Source organism: Glycine soja, chromosome 7 (genome assembly GCF_004193775.1).
Source record: "Glycine soja cultivar W05 chromosome 7, ASM419377v2, whole genome shotgun sequence".
Taxonomy (NCBI): Eukaryota; Viridiplantae; Streptophyta; class Magnoliopsida; order Fabales; family Fabaceae; genus Glycine; species Glycine soja.
Genome location: NC_041008.1, coordinates 40,844,181 through 40,862,588, shown reverse-complemented (window position 1 = coordinate 40,862,588; position 18,408 = coordinate 40,844,181). Strand labels below are relative to the sequence as shown.

Sequence of the window (18,408 nt, the reverse complement as noted above, 5' to 3'; positions counted from 1 at the left end):
CTAAATATGTTATTTCAATCAACATGTTTGGTAACAACTTAGCATTTCTTGTGATATTTTAAAATTTATTTTGATTAAAAAATAAAATAGAATAAAATGAAAGTGGAAAGTTATTTTAGAAAATAACTTCTATTTCCGTGAAAATAAAGAGAGAAAAAATCACATGTAATATATATTCCTGAAAATATTTTTTTTATATAATTTTTACCATACATGGGAATAATATATACTAGTATCCCTCATTATGCACATCACGACTAATGTCGTTTCCCTCCAAGGAATGGAAGCAAAACCGAGCTGTTGGTTCTTTCCATATCTCTTTGTTCTTTCTATGGAGCGTCTGGGTGCATTAATCAATAAGGAAGTTCTCTCACCCGTTAAAGTTTCGAAAGAGGGCCCTTGCTTCTCTCACCTCTTTTTTTGCAAATGACGTCCTCTTGTTTGCTGAGTCCAAACCCTAGCATGCCCATATAGTTTTAGAGAGGTTCTGCCTTATATGTCAGAACTTAAAGTTAGCCTCTCTAGGTTATGTGCGTATGCTTCTAAGGGAGTGGCCAGAATGAGGAAGGATAAATTGGTGAGCACTACGGAATTCCTTTCACAGATCGATTGGGGAAGTATTTGGGTAAGAATACCAGTGTGGAGATTCATCAAGAAAGTTATTCCTTTCTTAGAAGATAAATTCTGGTTAAAGCTGGGGATGGGCATAGCAGTTTTTGGTTTTCCCCTTGGGTGGATAAGGAACCTTTATGTGGAAAAGTGTTATATGTGTACATAGCAGACACTCAACTTATGGCCTCTGATGTCTGGATAGATGGCAGTTAAATCCCAGATAATATTAAGCTTGAGATAAGAGAAATTGTTCCTTCCCTTTCTGAATCTATTCCTAATGTTTGGATGTGGACTGACAATGTAACTGGCAAGTATTTTGTCAAAAACGCTTATGACTCGTTGATAGTGCCCTTTATTGAAGCTCCTATCCATGGAAACTGGAATTGGAATTGGAAAACAAATCTTCCAGCTAATATCCAATTCTTCACTTGGCAACTTTGTCATAATTAAATCTCTACCAATGAGGGGGGGTTTTGAATCATCGTGGTATTAATGTTGTTCCTAGGTGCCCGGTTTGCCACCTTGAAGATGAATCTATTTGGCATTGTCTCTTACTTTGCCCTCGAGTGCCCAGGCTTTGGAGTAATTAAGTTGGGGTTGGTCATGTCTTAACCTCCTGCAGCTTCTGAGAATTGAAGCATTTGGTTATATGATGTTGCGGCAGAGAGAGGATACATGGTCTTGATTATTTTTTGGGTGGTTTGGTGCTCGAGAAACCGAACTGTCTTTGAGGAAGTCATTGACTTAGAGTGGACTCTCCTTACGAAAATTTTCTCCCAAGAAGAGTATCATCCAAGCTTATGCATCCCCCAACAAGCCCAATTCAGTCTCTACCATTCTGACCGAGTGAATTGGGCTTCAAGGTAGTTCTTTACAGAACCTAGGGCAAGCTGGGTTTGGAGGCCTTGTTGGTAACATTGAGGGACAATTCTTGAAAGGATTCTATGGTAATATTGGTTGGTCTGACAACCTGCATACAGAGATTTACGCATTAAGACAAGGGTTGGAAATATGTTTGGATCTGGGTATAAGGGAGTTAACGTGCGAAACAGACTCTCTTCACACCCTTCAGTTGGTGAATAATGTCATTGACCCCCACCCACAACAGGTATATGCTTCTCTGAGTTAGTTACTATTAAGAGCTTCGTGGAGAAGGATTGGAGTTGCAATATTATCCATGTTTTGTGAGAAGGAAACTCGTGTGTTGATTTCCTTGCCAAGATTGATCATATCCTTCATCGAAGGATGCTCTTGTTATTTTGGATGTTGATGTGGCAGGTTTGAGGAGCTTGTTGCTGGTTGATGCATTGGGGACCTCGTTCCCTCGTCTGTAGTTGTTTTGTTGTTTTCTGCTTTTTTTGTTTTTCTCCTTGTAACAAAAAAAAAAAACATGGGAATGATATATTCCCAACTCCTATTCCTGGGAATAAATTTGTATGACTTGAAACAAACACCGCTAGGAGTACGTTGATGTTTTCAGGTTAGGCAGAGATGTCCTCAGTGAACGGGAAAGGCACGACGAGCAAATTTGCAGCCAAATTGTGATTCCTACAATCAAATCATAATTTGATTTACACCAGACCTACACATGTACACTAGGATATTTTTTTACGATCAGGACTGCACACAACCAGAAAAATGGTTATACCTTCCTTTAACGAAGTGAGAATAAATTGTGTATGATGAGAGAAAGAAAAGTTTGATAACTAATAAAAATAGAAAGAAAAGATGTCTAACAAAGTAGCAAAGATTTGAGTGAAATTGTGTGATGGGTGTGATATTCATAACGGATAATTTTGGCATAAACGAATGTAATCCGAGTAGAAGGTTTATGATCACACGTGAAAAAAGAGGGAATGAAAGCTACTTATAATAGAATGTAGTTTTTCTTTTACCGATGTAATATATTGTGGTTATTTTTAGTTATTGATGGTAATGAATTATATTGCATTTTCTTTTAATGCACCAAATGTATTATATGTTACAATTAAATTATTTTTTTACTGCGTTGGATTGGATTATATATCAAGAAAGAAATGAGAATTGTTATTAAAAAAAATGAGAATTGTAGTTGCATTTTTTTTAATAAATTTTCTCTGTCGGTTGTAGTCACGATTAATCTAGAAAGTTCACTTTCTCAATCAGTTATATATCCAACTCTTGTATATGAAAAGTGTGTCAAATTTTATATCAACTAATTTTATATCCTCAAACAAAATCGATCTAAAATGTTAAAAACAACTGATCTAAAAAATCATTTTTGTTCTATTGTGTCCATATTAGCCAATCTTATACCTAGTCTAATACACCATACAGCTACGTTGGTGAACTACCTTTTAATCTCATTCTCATCTACATTTCTGAATGTCTTGCGCAGCTATAAGAATGCACCAGCATCTGAACAAGCAATCTAGACCATCAAACCATGCAGCCCCACCTGTGGTAAACCAACTCATCGTTTGGGGATTAACACCCAGTTCCTATATACCATAATTTCCTTTTATGAGGAAAATGATAGACAAAAACCCTTTGTGATAAAGTATGCATTTCATGATTTTCAAAGTCAAAAGTATCATTGCTTATGGTCTTCACTTTTATTAAAGCTGATATATTGGAAGGTAATGTGGGGCAATCTGCCAAAGTAACTTAACGTTAGAAAAAAAAATCAACGCTATAAAATATTTAAGTATGACTTAATAACCAGTAAAACAATAATTGAAAGCGTTTAATTAATTATTCTACCATAAGTTTATAGATTTACAACTGAGAAACAAGAAATGGCTGGTTCCATTATCAACTCAAATAACGTCTAATTGGGTACAATAGTTTGTTCTGCCCCTTTTTCTTATTTTTTGTTTTACTTATTGTTGAAGCGAGTGAATGTGCTCCGTTGGCCATGGGCCTCATTCATAAACTAAAGGAAAAGAAAAAAAGCTTTCATAAAAATCATCAATATTATTCTCTTAGATCTTTCATGATTAAAGGTTTGATTTTGATATTCTTGTTTCGATTTAATTTTAGAAAGTATTCTCATGCAAGTCGTAGACATGGTATTCTGAAGCATGTGTCAGCTGTGGATATTTTAACATGTGCAGGTAAGTTTAATTTCTGACAAAAAGGGATTTTCTTTTTGTTCAAACAATAAGAAAGGAAACCCTTGAGTATGGGAAGATGGAATGTTGGAGAGAAAAAGGGATTTTTTTAATTAAAAAGCTATAGTAGTATTTATAAAATGAACAAAAAAATTATAACATTTTTATGATAATCTATTATTTTATTTTATTTATTTTTAAAAAAATTAAAAACTAATTTAAAAATAGAAATATATATACTCGTTTTCTTTGCTATTCTCCTTCCCCAACTTAACTAATTTTGACACTCAGCATCCTGTAGCAAGTAGCAACCAACAGAAGACAAGCACACCAGACATCATCATTTATAGAGGGTATAATATGATGCTATGATAAATTCACATTTCTTCTGACCCCGCATATCATGGAGGCTGTTTCCATAGTATTCTCCATTTTGACACTCTTGATTTGACTCTTTGAAACTTCACTTATTGCACAAGAGTTCCTTGTATAAATTTAAAGAACTATGAGAGCACAATCTTTAATACATTTTTTCAACCCATTCTATAATAATAATACATATATAATTTTATTGAGTTTTATAATAATTATCTTAAAAATTATATTAAAAATAATTTTAATTAATTAATAGTATGAAACCTTTTACAATGACAATTTATGCCTATTAAACTCTTTCCTTTATATTAACTATGCAGATATTTTGTAACCCAAACTTAGTTTCACTAAAAAAAAACATTATATATATATACTCATGCTTTAATATTATTTTTATTTTAATAATTTTTATTTTAAAAAATTATTATTGTAAACATTACAGTTTCACATTAGTAGTATATATGATTCAGTAAATATTAATAGATAGTCTTGCTAATATAAAAATAGATATATCATTATATCATCATACTTGTAATTAGGATCATACTTTATAATTAGTATCATACTTCATATGTTGTTAGTGTAGGCTTAATTTAAGATATATACTAACAGTTTAATTTCTTTTAGACATGAAATATATTGATGTTGACAATCCTAGAGCCTAGCATTTGTTTACTATTATTAGCATATGATATTTTGTGCGTGGTGTGTTTGATTCATTGTCAATGTAATTTTTTTAATTATCATCTAAAACATAAACCTGTCTAGGAAACAAAAAGTTACACTGTACAAAATATATTTCCAATTGTTGTCGAGTACACGGACAAATATAAATAAATTGGTTATTTGTGGTATGGTACAAGAATATCTTGGACATGTGGTATCTAGGTATATTAGTTTCATTATTTCATCCGAACCTCGACAACATTTAACAGATAGCTACAACATTCAATGTGTTGCGGGACTGCTCTCTTTTTAGTCTTTTCTCCTTACCTATACTCATGCCATGTCTTTTATGACCCTCCTCTACCGCTTGTGGTCAATTTTATGACTTCTCCTTTTCGTTACTGTTACTTCACTTTCACTCCATCATACATTCATGAGTGATATTGTGATTCTAACACAGAACACGTGGATTAACTAAGGCGGAGTTAATTATTTCAATTTAATTAGAAATTTTGAGATTGAAACTTTAATATGTAACTTTGTTATATATTTTGAATCCTACCTAATTGGAGCAAAATTGTTTTCGGTAAAAAAAATATATATGTAATCTATATAAAAAAAATATGTGAATGTGAATGTGGGGCTTCTTTTTATTTTTTCATTTTTAACCTTTTGGTAACATCATGTCATACGTGAAACTTTTTAATAAGATAATGCCAATAATATATACACCTTCAGACAAGGATTCGTAGCTGTCGGTGGAGAGGGTGAGCATCCTCTGACATACCCGTTGGGTGTTTTTCTGATAACTTATTATCTGCCTATTATTTTACTTTCACCTTCAAGCTCCATTGGTGGCTAGTTGAAGTTTTAAGGCCAGTAGTAACCTTACAAACAATGCATTTTTAAGTCTTGCTTGTGCTACATTTCTGTCAGGTATGAGCTGTTGTAGCAATTTTCAATCGCAACTCCTCTCATTTGTGTACTTGTCTTTCTACCTTTTTCTTTACTTCCACTTCATTTCTTGTCACTATCTTGATATATTTTTTGGTGGTTCTCGATGGTTCATTTGAGTATCTGATAGTGAAGGATGCAGGGGATTGAGAAAGATAGAGTCTTAATGCAGCGTTTTTCTGTGTTAGACAGTTCGTCAGCTACATGAATCATGTGATACTTCTTAAGCATAAGGCATATTTTAATTTTTTTTTTTTTCATATGGGTGATTATAAGCTATAGAAGGTATGAAATCTAAAATGCTGTGTTTCACTTGAAATGCAACATACTAATCAATGTAGCAAACTATAGTTAATTCAATTATTCATGTATATAACGTTGTCTCTGGAATTTGAGAATTAAAGGATGAAAATGAGTATGCATTTATAGCCAACTATAGTTAATTCAATTATTCATGCTCCCCCTTGCGTAGAGTTTTAGGATTTTTCTGTTTCCATGTTTATGTTGCGGTATTTACATTCTCATGATTCTTTGTCCATGTTTGATAGTTCAGCATTGTTAGCTAAGTTTGAATTTTAACCAAAAAGCTAGTTTCCATAAAGGATGAGCAGGCAAAATGCTTCAGTAAAACTATTGATTAATAGATAGTGGGGTGTCTTATCTTCAAATTATAAATGGGTGGAATGGACCCTAAAATGCGTCATTATGTTACCGAACCCATACTTCATGAATATTTTAGTTTAGTCTTTTGTTTTTTTATGTTGCACTGAAATTCTTTAGGACCAAATAGAGAAATAATGTAAGGAAAAGAAATTCTCTTTATAGTTATCGTGCAATAGCAGGAAGTTTTCTAAATTTCTCTCTTGGTTCTTGAATAGTACCTGAAATCATGAACCACAAGCCATGGCTTTGGAGGAAAAAATCTATGGAGAAAAGAATCCTTGCAGTTGACAAAGTTGCCTGTCCTTCTAAATCCATTGAAGAAGAGGTACTCAAAAACTTTAACTTACTCATTTTTATGTTGCTGTTTGTTTCCTCATTTGGTTATCTACTCTTGTTTTGCCAAAGTGTTAATATATAAAAATCTAGCAAATACTAGAACTGAATTCTTAGAAGAAATGCTCGATTTGATTATAATATTGACCGTACTATATTTTTTCAGGCACACAAACTTCCAACAAATAAAGAAACTGGATTGGAAAGATCATCAAAAAGTCTAAATGAGAAGTTGGCAACAGTCCTCCTTGATTCCCATTCTGGAGATGACTCTTTAGAAAAAGATGCCCAAAAGTCCCAACAGGAAATTAGAGGTATCTTACTGTCACATTTCCCTTCAACTTTTCCACTATTATGATTCTTCTTTGATGATTCCTTTCTGAAAAATGCTAGTAACAACTCTCTAACATGTGCTTTTTAAACACACTCCTTATTATTTGCATATATTCATTGGAAATCACAAATTTTTGTGGGTCTCACATTTTTTTTTTATAAGTTTCACTCATGATTTTGTAGTTCTTAATAAATTTTAATCAATAATAGAGTGTGCTAGAAGGAGTGCAATAGAGAGTGTGTTGCTAGCACTCCTATTTTCTCTTTCAATACATGTTTTCTGCTCAAACATACAATTTGGTTCTGATCTTACTAAATTTCTGATAAAAATTTAGGCAATGGCAAGACAAAACAGGAAGTAGAATCTGTTGAAGACTTACATGAAAAAGCATCTGCTGAGACTGTTACTCCTGCAGATGCAACATTGGAGGAACCTTTGCAGCCACCAAGTGGGGTTCAAGACGAACAAGAGCAAAAGTTGAGTGGTGCCATTGCAAAGATATCAATAGAGCATGAAAAGATTCAGAAAGAATTGGAAGAGAAGTTGAGGGAAACAAGTAAAATGCTAGATGACTTAACTGCTGAGAATACTCATCTTGCTAGTGCATTGCTAACCAAAGAGAAATCAATTGGGGAACTGGTTAAATGTAAACAAGAAGCAGATGCTGAGTTTAGTACATTGATGGCTAGACTAGACACCACAGAAAAGGAAAATTCTTTACTAAGATATGAGTTTCATGTGCTGGAGAAGGAACTTGAGATCCGGAAGGAGGAAATGGACTATAGCCGTCAGTATGCTGATGTCTCACATAAACAGTACCTTGAATGTTCTCAGAAAGCCTCAAAGTTAGAGGCCGAGTGTCAGAGACTGCATCTTTTGCTACAAAAAAGCTCACCTGGTTCTGCTGGTTCCGAGAATATGAAGAATGAAGTTGGAATGGTGAGAAGAAGAAAGTCAAATCCTTCCAGAGAATTGATCTACAAAAAAAATGATGTTGGAAAACCTACTAATGTGTCTGAGAAAAGTTTCAGCTTAATGATCAAACGCTTGCAAGATCTGGACGAGGAGAACAAGGCTCTCAAAAGAATTTTAACCACGAAAAACTCTGAACTAGAATCTTCAAGACTTAAGTATGCTGAAACAGCTTCCAGATTATCACAGGCTGAGATTCTGCTTAGAAAGATATCCGAAAATCAGAAGTCTATGGAGCTAGCTAGGTGTTATCCCATGTCAAATGAACTTCCTCTGATATCAAATTATGACATTTATAGTGACGATGAGGCTATCTCTTCTGGATCCTGGGCTAATGCTCTTATGTCAGAACTTGAGCATTTAAGAACTTCAGAGGCTAAAATTCATAAAAGCTGTAGAGACACTGAAGTTTCAGACATGAGTTTCATGGATGACTTTGTCGAGATGGAAAAACGAGCTATAGTTTCTATTGATACACCTAAAAGAGGATACATCTCTGATGTAAGTGGTAGGGAGCTAGTGCCAGTTGAACAAGATCATCTTGGCATTAGTGAGAGGAAACAGGAGATCCAATTCAAACATACAACAACAGAAAATTCATTTGACTGGCTTCAGATTGTTTTGAATGCAATCTTGGAGGAGAAACGCATATCAAGACGAAGTCTTCCCGAACTCTTTGATGACATAAAAATTGCTTTGGATTGCGTAGACCACCCAACTGCTTGTAAATCTGATACAGAAGCAGAAAGCAAGCAACACTTCAATTCAAATTTGAGAAAGTCAGTCCACAGAATTATCAACCTCATTGAAGGAATTGCTCCAAAGTCATTTATGTGCAACAATTGTCCAGATTGCTTGGAGGAGAATAAGCATTCAGACATATCCCAATCACCAACACCCAAAGACTATTTTGTTCATGTTTTACAATGGAAGGTTTCAGACTTAAATCCTCTCCTGCACCAACTTGTTCACACCTGCAAAGATTTGTTAACAGGGAGAGCTGATTTTGAAAATTTTATCAAGGAATTGGCATTTGCTTTGGACTGGAGCATTAATAACTGTGCGACCTCCACAAATGCTGCCATTGCAAGGGATAAGATCAAGAAGCATTTTAGCAGTCATTTGTCAAAAAATGAAAACAAAGTAGATATTGAAGATAAACAGTCTTCTCGCTCACCTTCATTTGCATATCCTGATGATCAGTGTGAGCTCTTCAACACAAAGAATGATCAGGGTGATCTCCTTGAAGAAATTAGAAAAGTAAAATATGATTTGAGGAGCACAAAAACTGCGAAGAAAGACTTGGAAGAAAAGCTGCTGTCAGTAACTGATGAGAGTCAGAACTTGACAAAACAATGTCAAGAAGCACAAAATAACATCAGAGGTTTAGAATCAGAAATAGAGACACTGAAAGAATCCAAAGCAACACTGGAAGATCAGATTGAGAAACAGAAGATCATAAATGAAGATCTTGATACACAGCTTACAATAGCTCAGGCCAAATTAAATGACATCTTTCAAAAGTTTTCGTCCTTAGAAGTTGAATTAGAGGATAAAAAGAACTCCTGTGAGGATTTAGAAGCAACATGTCTAGAACTTCAACTCCAGCTGGAAAGGTAATGATTTTTTTTTTCTTTCCCTTTTATGGTTTCTACTTTCTATTCTTACTGCAATTTTCTTTTGCCATGCGTAATGAATCTGATTTCGAGAACATGAAAAAATCTTTACAGCATTGCAAAGAACGAATCTCCAACATATGGCAAATACGATGTAGAAAAGATATATCAAACTGTAAGTAGTTCACATCCTATTTAATTCGAGATATATGATTATAACACTTGATAACTTAAACTATTATCGTTGACTTTGGTAAGTCTTTCTGTATATATTTTTTGCATTACCATTAATCAATTGTACTTAAATTTTCTTTTGAAGTTAACATTTAAATGAATCTTAATTAAACAAAAATATATATATAATGTTCAGGGCTGGGAGATCACAACAGCTTCATCGAAGTTGGCAGAGTGCCAAGAAACCATCCTAAACCTTGGGAAACAACTCAAGGCACTTGCTTCATCTAGTGAAGTAGCACTCTTTGACAAATTTGTCTCTACAACTAATACTATGGCCAATCCAACCCAGAAGAAGAACTTGATCAAACGATCCTCTCTACGCAATCAAATGCAAGCCGAGGATGAAGCTAAAGGAGGGATGCATAAGTCTGTCCAAACTGAAGAAACTAAAAGTGATAAAGATGTGCAGAGACCACCCCTTCTTCAATCTGAAACCGAAAAATCTCTCCAAAGTCCCAAAAGTCTCAATTCAGAGCAACATGATAGAAGCAAAACCGCGGGCTCTTTGGCAATTGTACCAGGTAAAAAGCAAGTAGGCTTTGGTTTTCTGAGGAAGCTGCTGTCAAGACGAAAGAAAGGAAGGGGTAAGGGAACTAAGTTATTAGCCAAAGCATGAATAAGAATGATCTTGCAGAGAATGTTAAACATGCTTCTGGTGTAACATGTTTTTATCTTTTATTGGTTGGCAATGGTTTCTTTTATTGGAGATGGTTGAAGTTCGGAGTTAAGACAGTGAGATTAGAGGTTTGGTGTTGTAAATATAGCTGGTGTAAATAAGTTCATTGCTTCATTGGCATTTGAGATTAAGCTGTGCTGATTTATGAATGGTTTGTTTGCATTTGTTTTAATCATCTGTTTTAAAAAAAAACACTGAAATAATTATTATAACTTTTTAAAAATAGCTTATAAATAATTTCTGCGGAGTTTATAAAAAAAAAAGTCTGAGGAAAAAAACCCACAATCAAACAAGTCTGAGTGTCTGACTAGTTTATATATGTCAAACGACCAAATCATTAATATGATGAGGAAATGAAAAAGCCTTTAACATGTCAAAAGTAGTAACTTATCTATTCTCGTTCTTGTGACTTTACTCATTCCGAAAGTAGTTCACCAAAAACAAATAATGAATTAAAATTTATTAAAAAATAAGTCTTAACCCTCCAATTCATGACAAATTCAACCGAAAAATAAGTATCCAAGGTATCCATGTCTAATTTGATGACTACGATACTAAAATTTCGAAAGATGAAAACAAAAGAGAAGTTGTATTTCAGAAGAAAAACAAACTCGAGTTTATTTTAATCTAAAAATGTCTACCTTTAGCACATATCATGATGCATTTTGCTTGTTCCTTTCAAAGTGGGATTTTGCAGTTCTAATATTATTTGTGCGCTGTTTCGTGGAATTGACTATTGAGAATGCTCTTCCATCCTACTCTATTCCTTTGGAAGAAGAAGAAAATAAAAGAGGGCCATGAGGCCAGAGTATAAGTTGCGAAAGTTATTTTACAAGACCATTAGCTCTTATGCGACTATTTATAACCTCAAGCACATTTATTTACTCTTGCATTTTTTGTACGGTTTTAAATACATAAAAATGTATAAATTATATTATGAATTAAAATTTTGCAATATTAAATCTGCAAAAAAAAAAAAAAAAAACTTACTATACCACACTTTATTTTAAAGTAAAGTGTAAAATTTAAATTACACATTTTTATTATTGGATTGAATAAGTTGTCTGCAATCAGAAATTTCATATATGAGCATAAACATAATATAATATTATAGTAGAAACGTCTGATTGATAAAATGTTAAAAGTTATTAAGATACCTCTACTATAGTACCCCCCATTCATTTGTACCACTAATGGGATTAGCATATCGATAAACGTATCTCCATCCTTCAACTTTTACAGGACAAGGGTCACAGAAACACCTATCACAACCCAATCGAAACTAAACTTCAATTTGAGCAAAATAAGCACTTCTAAATTCAACATACTAAAACATGAATCAAAACAACATCCAATCCAACAGTTATAAAAAAGCACCAAAATTATAAAACTACCAAAACCACCACCAACAAAATAAAATAAAAATAGAATATTTGAATTATCAGAAATTTCATGTGTGAGCATCAACATAATAACCAATTGATTGATAAAAAATGTGAAATGCTGTTAAGCTACCTCTATTCAAGTACCATGTTTCATTAAACTTGAGCCAAGACCAATAAACCATCCCTGTGTGATTAATGGGATTGGCATCATCTAACTAAGTAATTTGATAAATATATCTCCATCCTTTAACTTTTACAAGACAAGGATCACAGAAACACCTATCACAACCCAACCAAAACTAATCTTAATTTGAACCAAATAAGCACTTTTCTAAATTCAACATACTAAAAGATCCAAATTGCCACGCCAAAGCTAAATCAAAAGAACACTTGAAAGTAATGCAAAACATACTACATAAGCCAATTATAATCCATTGCCCTAGGCCCCTAGGATGCACTGGCACATCCAATATTTAAGTTTGTTAATTTGGCCTAACACTCATAAGAATTCCCCATTCCACAAGCGTTGACTCGCGCTTAATTCCAACATTCCCAGAACAATTCCAACAGGCACAAGAAAATGCCCTAACATTTCAAACTAGAATTTATAACAATAATAATCCGTACCTTCATATTACCTAAACAGAAAAAGTTGAATCAAAACAAGAATCCATAATCCAACCATTATAAAAAAAAACGATCAAAATTATAAAACTACCAAAACCACCAACAAAAGTTTTCATTTTTTCCACAGCATAAAACATGAACCGAACCAAAAACAAAAAAACACAAAAACACCACCATTCTCCTTCAACGGTAAGACTTCTGGAACCTCGCACGTGCGCCACGCCCACCAAACTTCTTGGGCTCGCAGCGCCTGGGATCCGCGACGAGCAAGGTACGATCGTACCTCACCAGAATGTCCTTGATCTCCTTCTTACTCTGTTCATCAACGTACTTCTGGTAGAACGCGACGAGCGCCTTGGCGATGCTCTGGCGAATGGCGTAGATCTGGGAGGTGTGGCCGCCGCCCTTGACGCGGATGCGCATGTCGACGCCGGCGAAGCGGCTCTTTCCCAACAGGAGGATGGGCTCGAAGGCCTTAAAGCGGAGGATCTCCGGCTCGACGAGCTCGATGGGGCAGCCGTTGATCTTGATGAGGCCGCGCCCGCGCTTGCAGTAGGTCACGGCCACCGCCGTCTTCTTGCGACCGAAGCACTGCACCTGCTCCAGCGCCGCTTGCCCGTGTTGCGGCTGCGACTGAGGCTGCGGCTGCGACATTGTTGGTTTGGTTCGTTGTGTTGAGTTGCTCTGCGAATTGGAAAACCCTAATTCGGAGCGGTGAGGGAAGTGGGGTTGGGAGAAGGGGCGAGAGGGAGCTTATATAAATAGCAGGGTTTTTGGAGGTCGTGGAATGGACCTTGTGTCATGGTATAATGTGACATGGGCCCGGCCAACAAATGACAAAAGTGGAAATTGCTATATACACCATCCATTTTTTTTATAAGTACATCCCCAATCCCCCCCTTTCCATTATATCCTTTACTTAAAGGAATACATCCCTGGAACCCATTTTCCTTTCTGGAAGTGTCTTTTGGAAATATCATATATCTATTCTAGAAATATATTTCCTTAGTATCCTTTTTAATATTTGTTCTTGGTATCTTTTTTATAATTCATTGTATATATCTACCTTTTTATGAATCATTGAATTGGAATATGATATGTGAACAGTCAACCAAAAGGTAGACATAGTAGATAAAGAAAACTATGTGTACCAATACATAGTAGATGAAGGTAGTGTATTGTTGGACACATTGGAGAAGGTGTGCTATGAGTATAAATTGGTAGCAAGCCTTGATGGAGGATGTATAATCATGTCCATAGTCAAATACTACACCAAAGGTGATGCACAACTCACAAAAGAGTTTTTGAAGGATAATTGAAATTTATATAATGAAGATGGGGTTCAAAATTAGGATTTAAAAAATAATATAAAGTAGAATAAAAATAAGATTTTAGATATGATTTAAGGAACACTATTGATAGGATGAAAATAAGACTAGCAAACACAGGATGTAAGATAAGCATTGATAACATCTCTAAGTATGTTACTACTAAAAATGTCTTTCTAGAATAACATATTTTTGGAAATATGATATATGGTTCCGAAAATATATTTTCATAATAGATATATGGTATTCTAAACAACAATCCCAAAAGGATAACGGATACCCAAGGGTGTACTTCTTTAAGGAAAACTAATCATTTATGCACGGGTTGCTCCGTTTCACTCCCCTATTTTTTTTTTGTTTAGAATAAAAAATTATTTGTATTTTTTTAAACTAGTTTTTTTATGAATAAAAAGTATCTTTTGTGCTATTTTCTTTCTCTTCTCAAATTCTCATTTTGCCTTTATGTAAGCAACGTGTCAACAATATAGAATAGCTTAAGCATATCTAATTGATTAATAATACAAAATCTCTTATAAGAAATCAAACTTTTAAATAAATTTTCATATAAAATTTCTTATACTACTTAAATTATTCTATCCATAACTTAATTTTGTGTGATAAATTTTGTCAAATTTCTTAGTCTCTCCCACACTCCTATCTATATGTATGCTTTCAATCTCTCTTCTCAGGTATCTTCCTGCTGTTTGTGCTATGAATTAATTTTTAATCTAATCAGAATAAATGATTCCATTGAAACAATTTTTGTAGTTGATTACATTGTTTGATTGAATATTTTTTTTGGTTTTTTTGTTGGATCATCACTATTCCCTGAGTAATGGCAATTGGATCTATTTATCCCATAACTTTCTAATTCATCCATAAAATATTTCTTAAACCTTTGGATCAAAGGGAGCAACTCCAATGGGTGAGTCAACCTTGCTTCTTCCACGTAAACCATGTCAATCTTGGAATATCTAAACTGATTAAAAACAGATTAACAGATTTTTTATATATCGTTATTTTGAGAATGGTGGTGCGTGTGTATTCGTGTAAATCTATCATAGTAAATTGCTTCTCAATCGACGCTCGTTCGATTGGAAATCGGGGTAGAGCATGTGGGGATAGGGGGTTTCGTGAGAACTGAAGGGTGAGAAAGTTTAAGTTCGGAATTACTCAAAATTTTAAATTATTAAACTAAATAAATATTTTATGGTAAAATAATTGACACGCGTCAACCTTTAAATGCTTGGGGGATTGATGTTGGGGAGGATATAGCATTTCTCTTAATTTTAGTGCCTATTCACATGTCCAATATCTGAAAGTCGAGGAACTACAACAGGTACACCACGGGCCTTCTCAAGAGCAAAATTTATCCTCAATGGTCTACCCAACAGTGCCTGCAAATAAAACATCACAAATAAAACATCACCTTCAGAAGGAATTTCTACGGGCAATGATGTAATGTGGAATTATTTGTCTGACCTTTCCATCCATTGCATCCTTTGCACATTTAGCATCATCTTCATTTGAAAAAATGACAAATCCAAAGCCTCTAGACCTGCCACTGTCTTTATCATACACTATCGTCACTACAAGAAAAGGATCCAAATAACTTAGAGCAGATGATCTCATTAACAGAATCAAGGGTAACTATATTGTATATTGAATTGACGTGAATCAATGGAAAGGAACAAATAAGACTATGGAAAAAATGCAAGTGGTCCTCAATGTGTAGCCCAAAATAACTAAAGCCAACTAAAAGCTCTCAATTACACAATGCCAAACCAGAACATAAGTTATGGTTTCCACCAAGGTTTTAAATTGCAGTCACAAGTGTGGTTGGTTTGGTCGCAATCCTCAATGTTGCAAACAAATGCGTTGTAGAGAGCTCAAAAACCTAGTGTCCACAATTGCAAATATGGGTGATTTTTTAAAACCTAGGTTTCGACATTTGAATTGCCAAATGTGCATGGTTCAAACAACACTGAATTGGACTCTTTTGTTTCACTTACAGGTATTTAAAGCACAGATGATTCCAAATTTTGGACACATTAAGTTCTGTGATCACTCCTTGTGTTGCACAACGTGTTTGTTAATTTAATCAAATCAAATCTAATCTAATATATGAAGTGCAGATGTTTGAAATAATAATTTAATATAAATAACAGTAGAAGATCTTAATGAGCATTAAACAATAGTTAGCAATGCCACTGACAAACCCTTTAGCAGTCTTTTTATTTTTGGCTCACACCGTTTTGCTCCATGCATCCTCTGTTCTCTCTTTCCTTTGCCTTTTTATACACACGGGCTATATTTTAGGTATGAAAAACTTAATTAAGCCTTTTTTATATTACCAAATCATTGTTTCACCTTTCTGCGTTTGTGTGGATTCTGATTTTTATCAAAATTGGTCCTACCAGATATGAGAGGAATCATTAATTTGCTCTCTCAGGAGACCAACACAGGAAATGGGGGAGGTGAATGTCACCAAAGAAAATGGCAGAGTTGGGGGTATTTACGGGGTAACAGCTCAGGAGAACAAATTGGCCAACATCAAAACAGTTTTAGCAATGCATACCAAGTCAGGTGAGAAGTAGGTGGCGATAATGGCAATGTTGAAGAAAGGTCTCATCAAGAGACATGGGGGAAATACGATAACGACGACACTAATAGTGAAGGTAAATCACAGACACGAAGTAGCAGAGGGAGATTTCCACTGGCGATTGAGAGTCACCCAAAAAACTACTCTCAAGTGCAGGTCTTAGGAAGCTGCGGGGGGGGGGGGGGGGGGGGAATAGGAGATGAATTGAGGAGGAGTTGTAGATGAATCCTGATGTGTTTCTTTTTTACTACTATACTATTCTCTCTACAATCCTGATCTACTGATATTTTTAAGTTAAATCCATTGTCGATTGAGCATCACATTGTAAATATAGAACAAACATCTTTCAGCTAATTAAGCCATCAAAGTTTTACATCAAACACAATATCAAAACTAATCTCTACTAAAAGGTGGTTAGCTGTCTAGCTTCAAAATTATATCACATGTTTTAATTTACATAATTCGTTCAAACTATAGGAAGAATTTGCCCTTAATTCTTAGATAAGATCAAATTTCTACAAACTACATTCATATAAAGTGTTGGCTCCACTCTGGTAGGTTTAAAATATTACTAGTCTACTACCATCAAAGCAAAGGGGCATATTATGCAAACAAACAAGGCAAGGCACAATTTAAAAGCTTAATAATATAATGACACCTAATCAAGAAGAGTATTAAATTTGATATGTTACAAGAATCACGCTTCTTAGACAAGCATTTGTCCCAATTTTTTTGTAACAACACTTGGAAAATGGAAGAGAGAGACATAACGTCGAACACATGGAATAAAAATATATACCTTCAGTGACGTCCCCGAAGGAAGAGAAAGCCTCTTTGAGGGACTTGTGGTCCACTGACCATGACAACCCTGAAACGATCTCAGAGTCAATAAACGAAGGAAGAATGACACAACAGGAGAAGCAAAATGGAAGAGAGACAGAGAGAGACCTCCCACAAAGAGCTTGTTGGAGGAAGCATGAGAGGGGGGAGAACAGTAGAATCGGCATTGAGTTTGAGGAGGAGAAACGTGGAACCTTTTCCAAATGGTTGTGGCAAGAAACGCCACGCACTTCTTCATATTTCCAAATATACAAAGCAATCAACCACGTCTGTGTTTCTTATTTGTCTCACACCAAGCGTTGGACTCACCCTAATTTTTTTTAATGAAACCCTAAGTTTCATTTTGGTATTTTCAGTCAACAAGTTACTACTCCTGTTAATTTTCAAATTTTAAAATACTTATCTTAAAATAATACTAATCATTTACCCGTACATATGCACTTTACTTTCATTCCGCTATTTTTTTTAGTATAAAAAGTTATTTGTATTTTCTAAATTATTTTTTGATGAATGTGTCTTTTATGTTGTTTTCTTTCTTTTTTCAAATTCTTATTTTGTCTTTATTTAAACGTGTCAACAATATAAAATAGCTTAAACATATAATTGGACCGACAATTTGTTTATTTAAAAAATAAACAAAAATAACTTATAAACTTTAATAATTTTACCTTATTCCACTATAATTTAATTAATGAACAAGATGTACACACATTATATTGTTATTTAATCACAAAATTATCATAATAAATTTATTATTTTTTATAACAATTGTTTTATAAGTTATATGGGAAAAAATTATGATTGATTAATGATACCAAAACTTTAACAAATAAAATAAAAAAATGAGAGATATGAAAAGAATAATAGTAATATCACATAATTGTCATGAGTTATCTTCTCACAACATTCAAGAGAGTTCATGCACTTTTTCTATGCATGTCAATTGTGAGCCTCCCCAACAAATATCTTATCCATTCATGGAAGTGCAATGTTTGTCATTGAAGTTCAAAGTTTTTTGTTGTCCTATTGTGTTTCAAAGTAAAATATCTTGTCAGAATTGTATAATTATATATACTTCAAAATTTAACCTAACAAT

General features: G+C 34.2%; 3 protein-coding genes across 5 annotated transcripts; 1 reads left to right on the top strand and 2 right to left on the bottom strand.

Annotated features, from left to right (window-relative positions):
- The first annotated feature begins 5,492 nt into the window (after positions 1-5,492).
- LOC114419715 (filament-like plant protein 7) lies at positions 5,493-10,702 on the top strand. Of its 2 annotated transcripts, none has more exons than XM_028385478.1 (6): positions 5,493-5,681; positions 6,578-6,687; positions 6,862-7,009; positions 7,364-9,617; positions 9,732-9,792; positions 9,988-10,702. In XM_028385478.1, the coding sequence occupies exons 2-6, from the start codon at positions 6,589-6,591 to the stop codon at positions 10,468-10,470; spliced, it is 3,045 nt and encodes a 1,014-aa protein (XP_028241279.1). In that variant the 5' UTR covers positions 5,493-5,681; positions 6,578-6,588; the 3' UTR covers positions 10,471-10,702. The 2 variants fall into 2 exon arrangements, with proteins under 2 accessions (XP_028241279.1, XP_028241280.1); XM_028385479.1 differs by lacking the exon at positions 5,493-5,681 and adding an exon at positions 5,760-5,912.
- Positions 10,703-12,430: 1,728 nt separating this feature from the next.
- On the bottom strand, positions 12,431-13,289 carry LOC114419716 (40S ribosomal protein S16-like). The gene has a single exon (XM_028385480.1). The coding sequence runs from the start codon at positions 13,194-13,196 to the stop codon at positions 12,726-12,728; it is 471 nt and encodes a 156-aa protein (XP_028241281.1). The 5' UTR covers positions 13,197-13,289; the 3' UTR covers positions 12,431-12,725.
- A 1,737-nt stretch (positions 13,290-15,026) lies between these two features.
- LOC114419713 (glycine-rich RNA-binding protein 4, mitochondrial) lies at positions 15,027-17,625 on the bottom strand. Of its 2 annotated transcripts, none has more exons than XM_028385476.1 (4): positions 17,421-17,625; positions 17,272-17,340; positions 15,353-15,438; positions 15,027-15,267 (listed from the first exon to the last, which is right to left on the bottom strand). In XM_028385476.1, the coding sequence occupies exons 1-4, from the start codon at positions 17,548-17,550 to the stop codon at positions 15,160-15,162; spliced, it is 393 nt and encodes a 130-aa protein (XP_028241277.1). In that variant the 5' UTR covers positions 17,551-17,625; the 3' UTR covers positions 15,027-15,159. The 2 variants fall into 2 exon arrangements, with proteins under 2 accessions (XP_028241277.1, XP_028241276.1); XM_028385475.1 differs by having other exon boundaries at positions 15,353-15,459; positions 17,421-17,619.
- Positions 17,626-18,408: the final 783 nt, after the last annotated feature.

Coding starts and splice junctions, on each gene's coding strand:
- LOC114419715 (XM_028385478.1), top strand. CDS start 6,589: ATGAACCACAAGCCATGGCTTTGGAGGAAAAAATCTATGGAGAAAAGA. Junction 6,688..6,861: donor CTAAATCCATTGAAGAAGAG/GTACTCAAAAAC, acceptor ATATTTTTTCAG/GCACACAAACTTCCAACAAA. Junction 9,618..9,731: donor CTTCAACTCCAGCTGGAAAG/GTAATGATTTTT, acceptor AAATCTTTACAG/CATTGCAAAGAACGAATCTC.
- LOC114419716 (XM_028385480.1), bottom strand. CDS start 13,196: ATGTCGCAGCCGCAGCCTCAGTCGCAGCCGCAACACGGGCAAGCGGCG.
- LOC114419713 (XM_028385475.1), bottom strand. CDS start 17,550: ATGAAGAAGTGCGTGGCGTTTCTTGCCACAACCATTTGGAAAAGGTTC. Junction 15,460..17,271: donor CTTCGGGGACGTCACTGAAG/GTATATATTTTT, acceptor CTTTTCTTGTAG/TGACGATAGTGTATGATAAA. Junction 15,268..15,352: donor AGGATGCAATGGATGGAAAG/GTCAGACAAATA, acceptor TTTTATTTGCAG/GCACTGTTGGGTAGACCATT.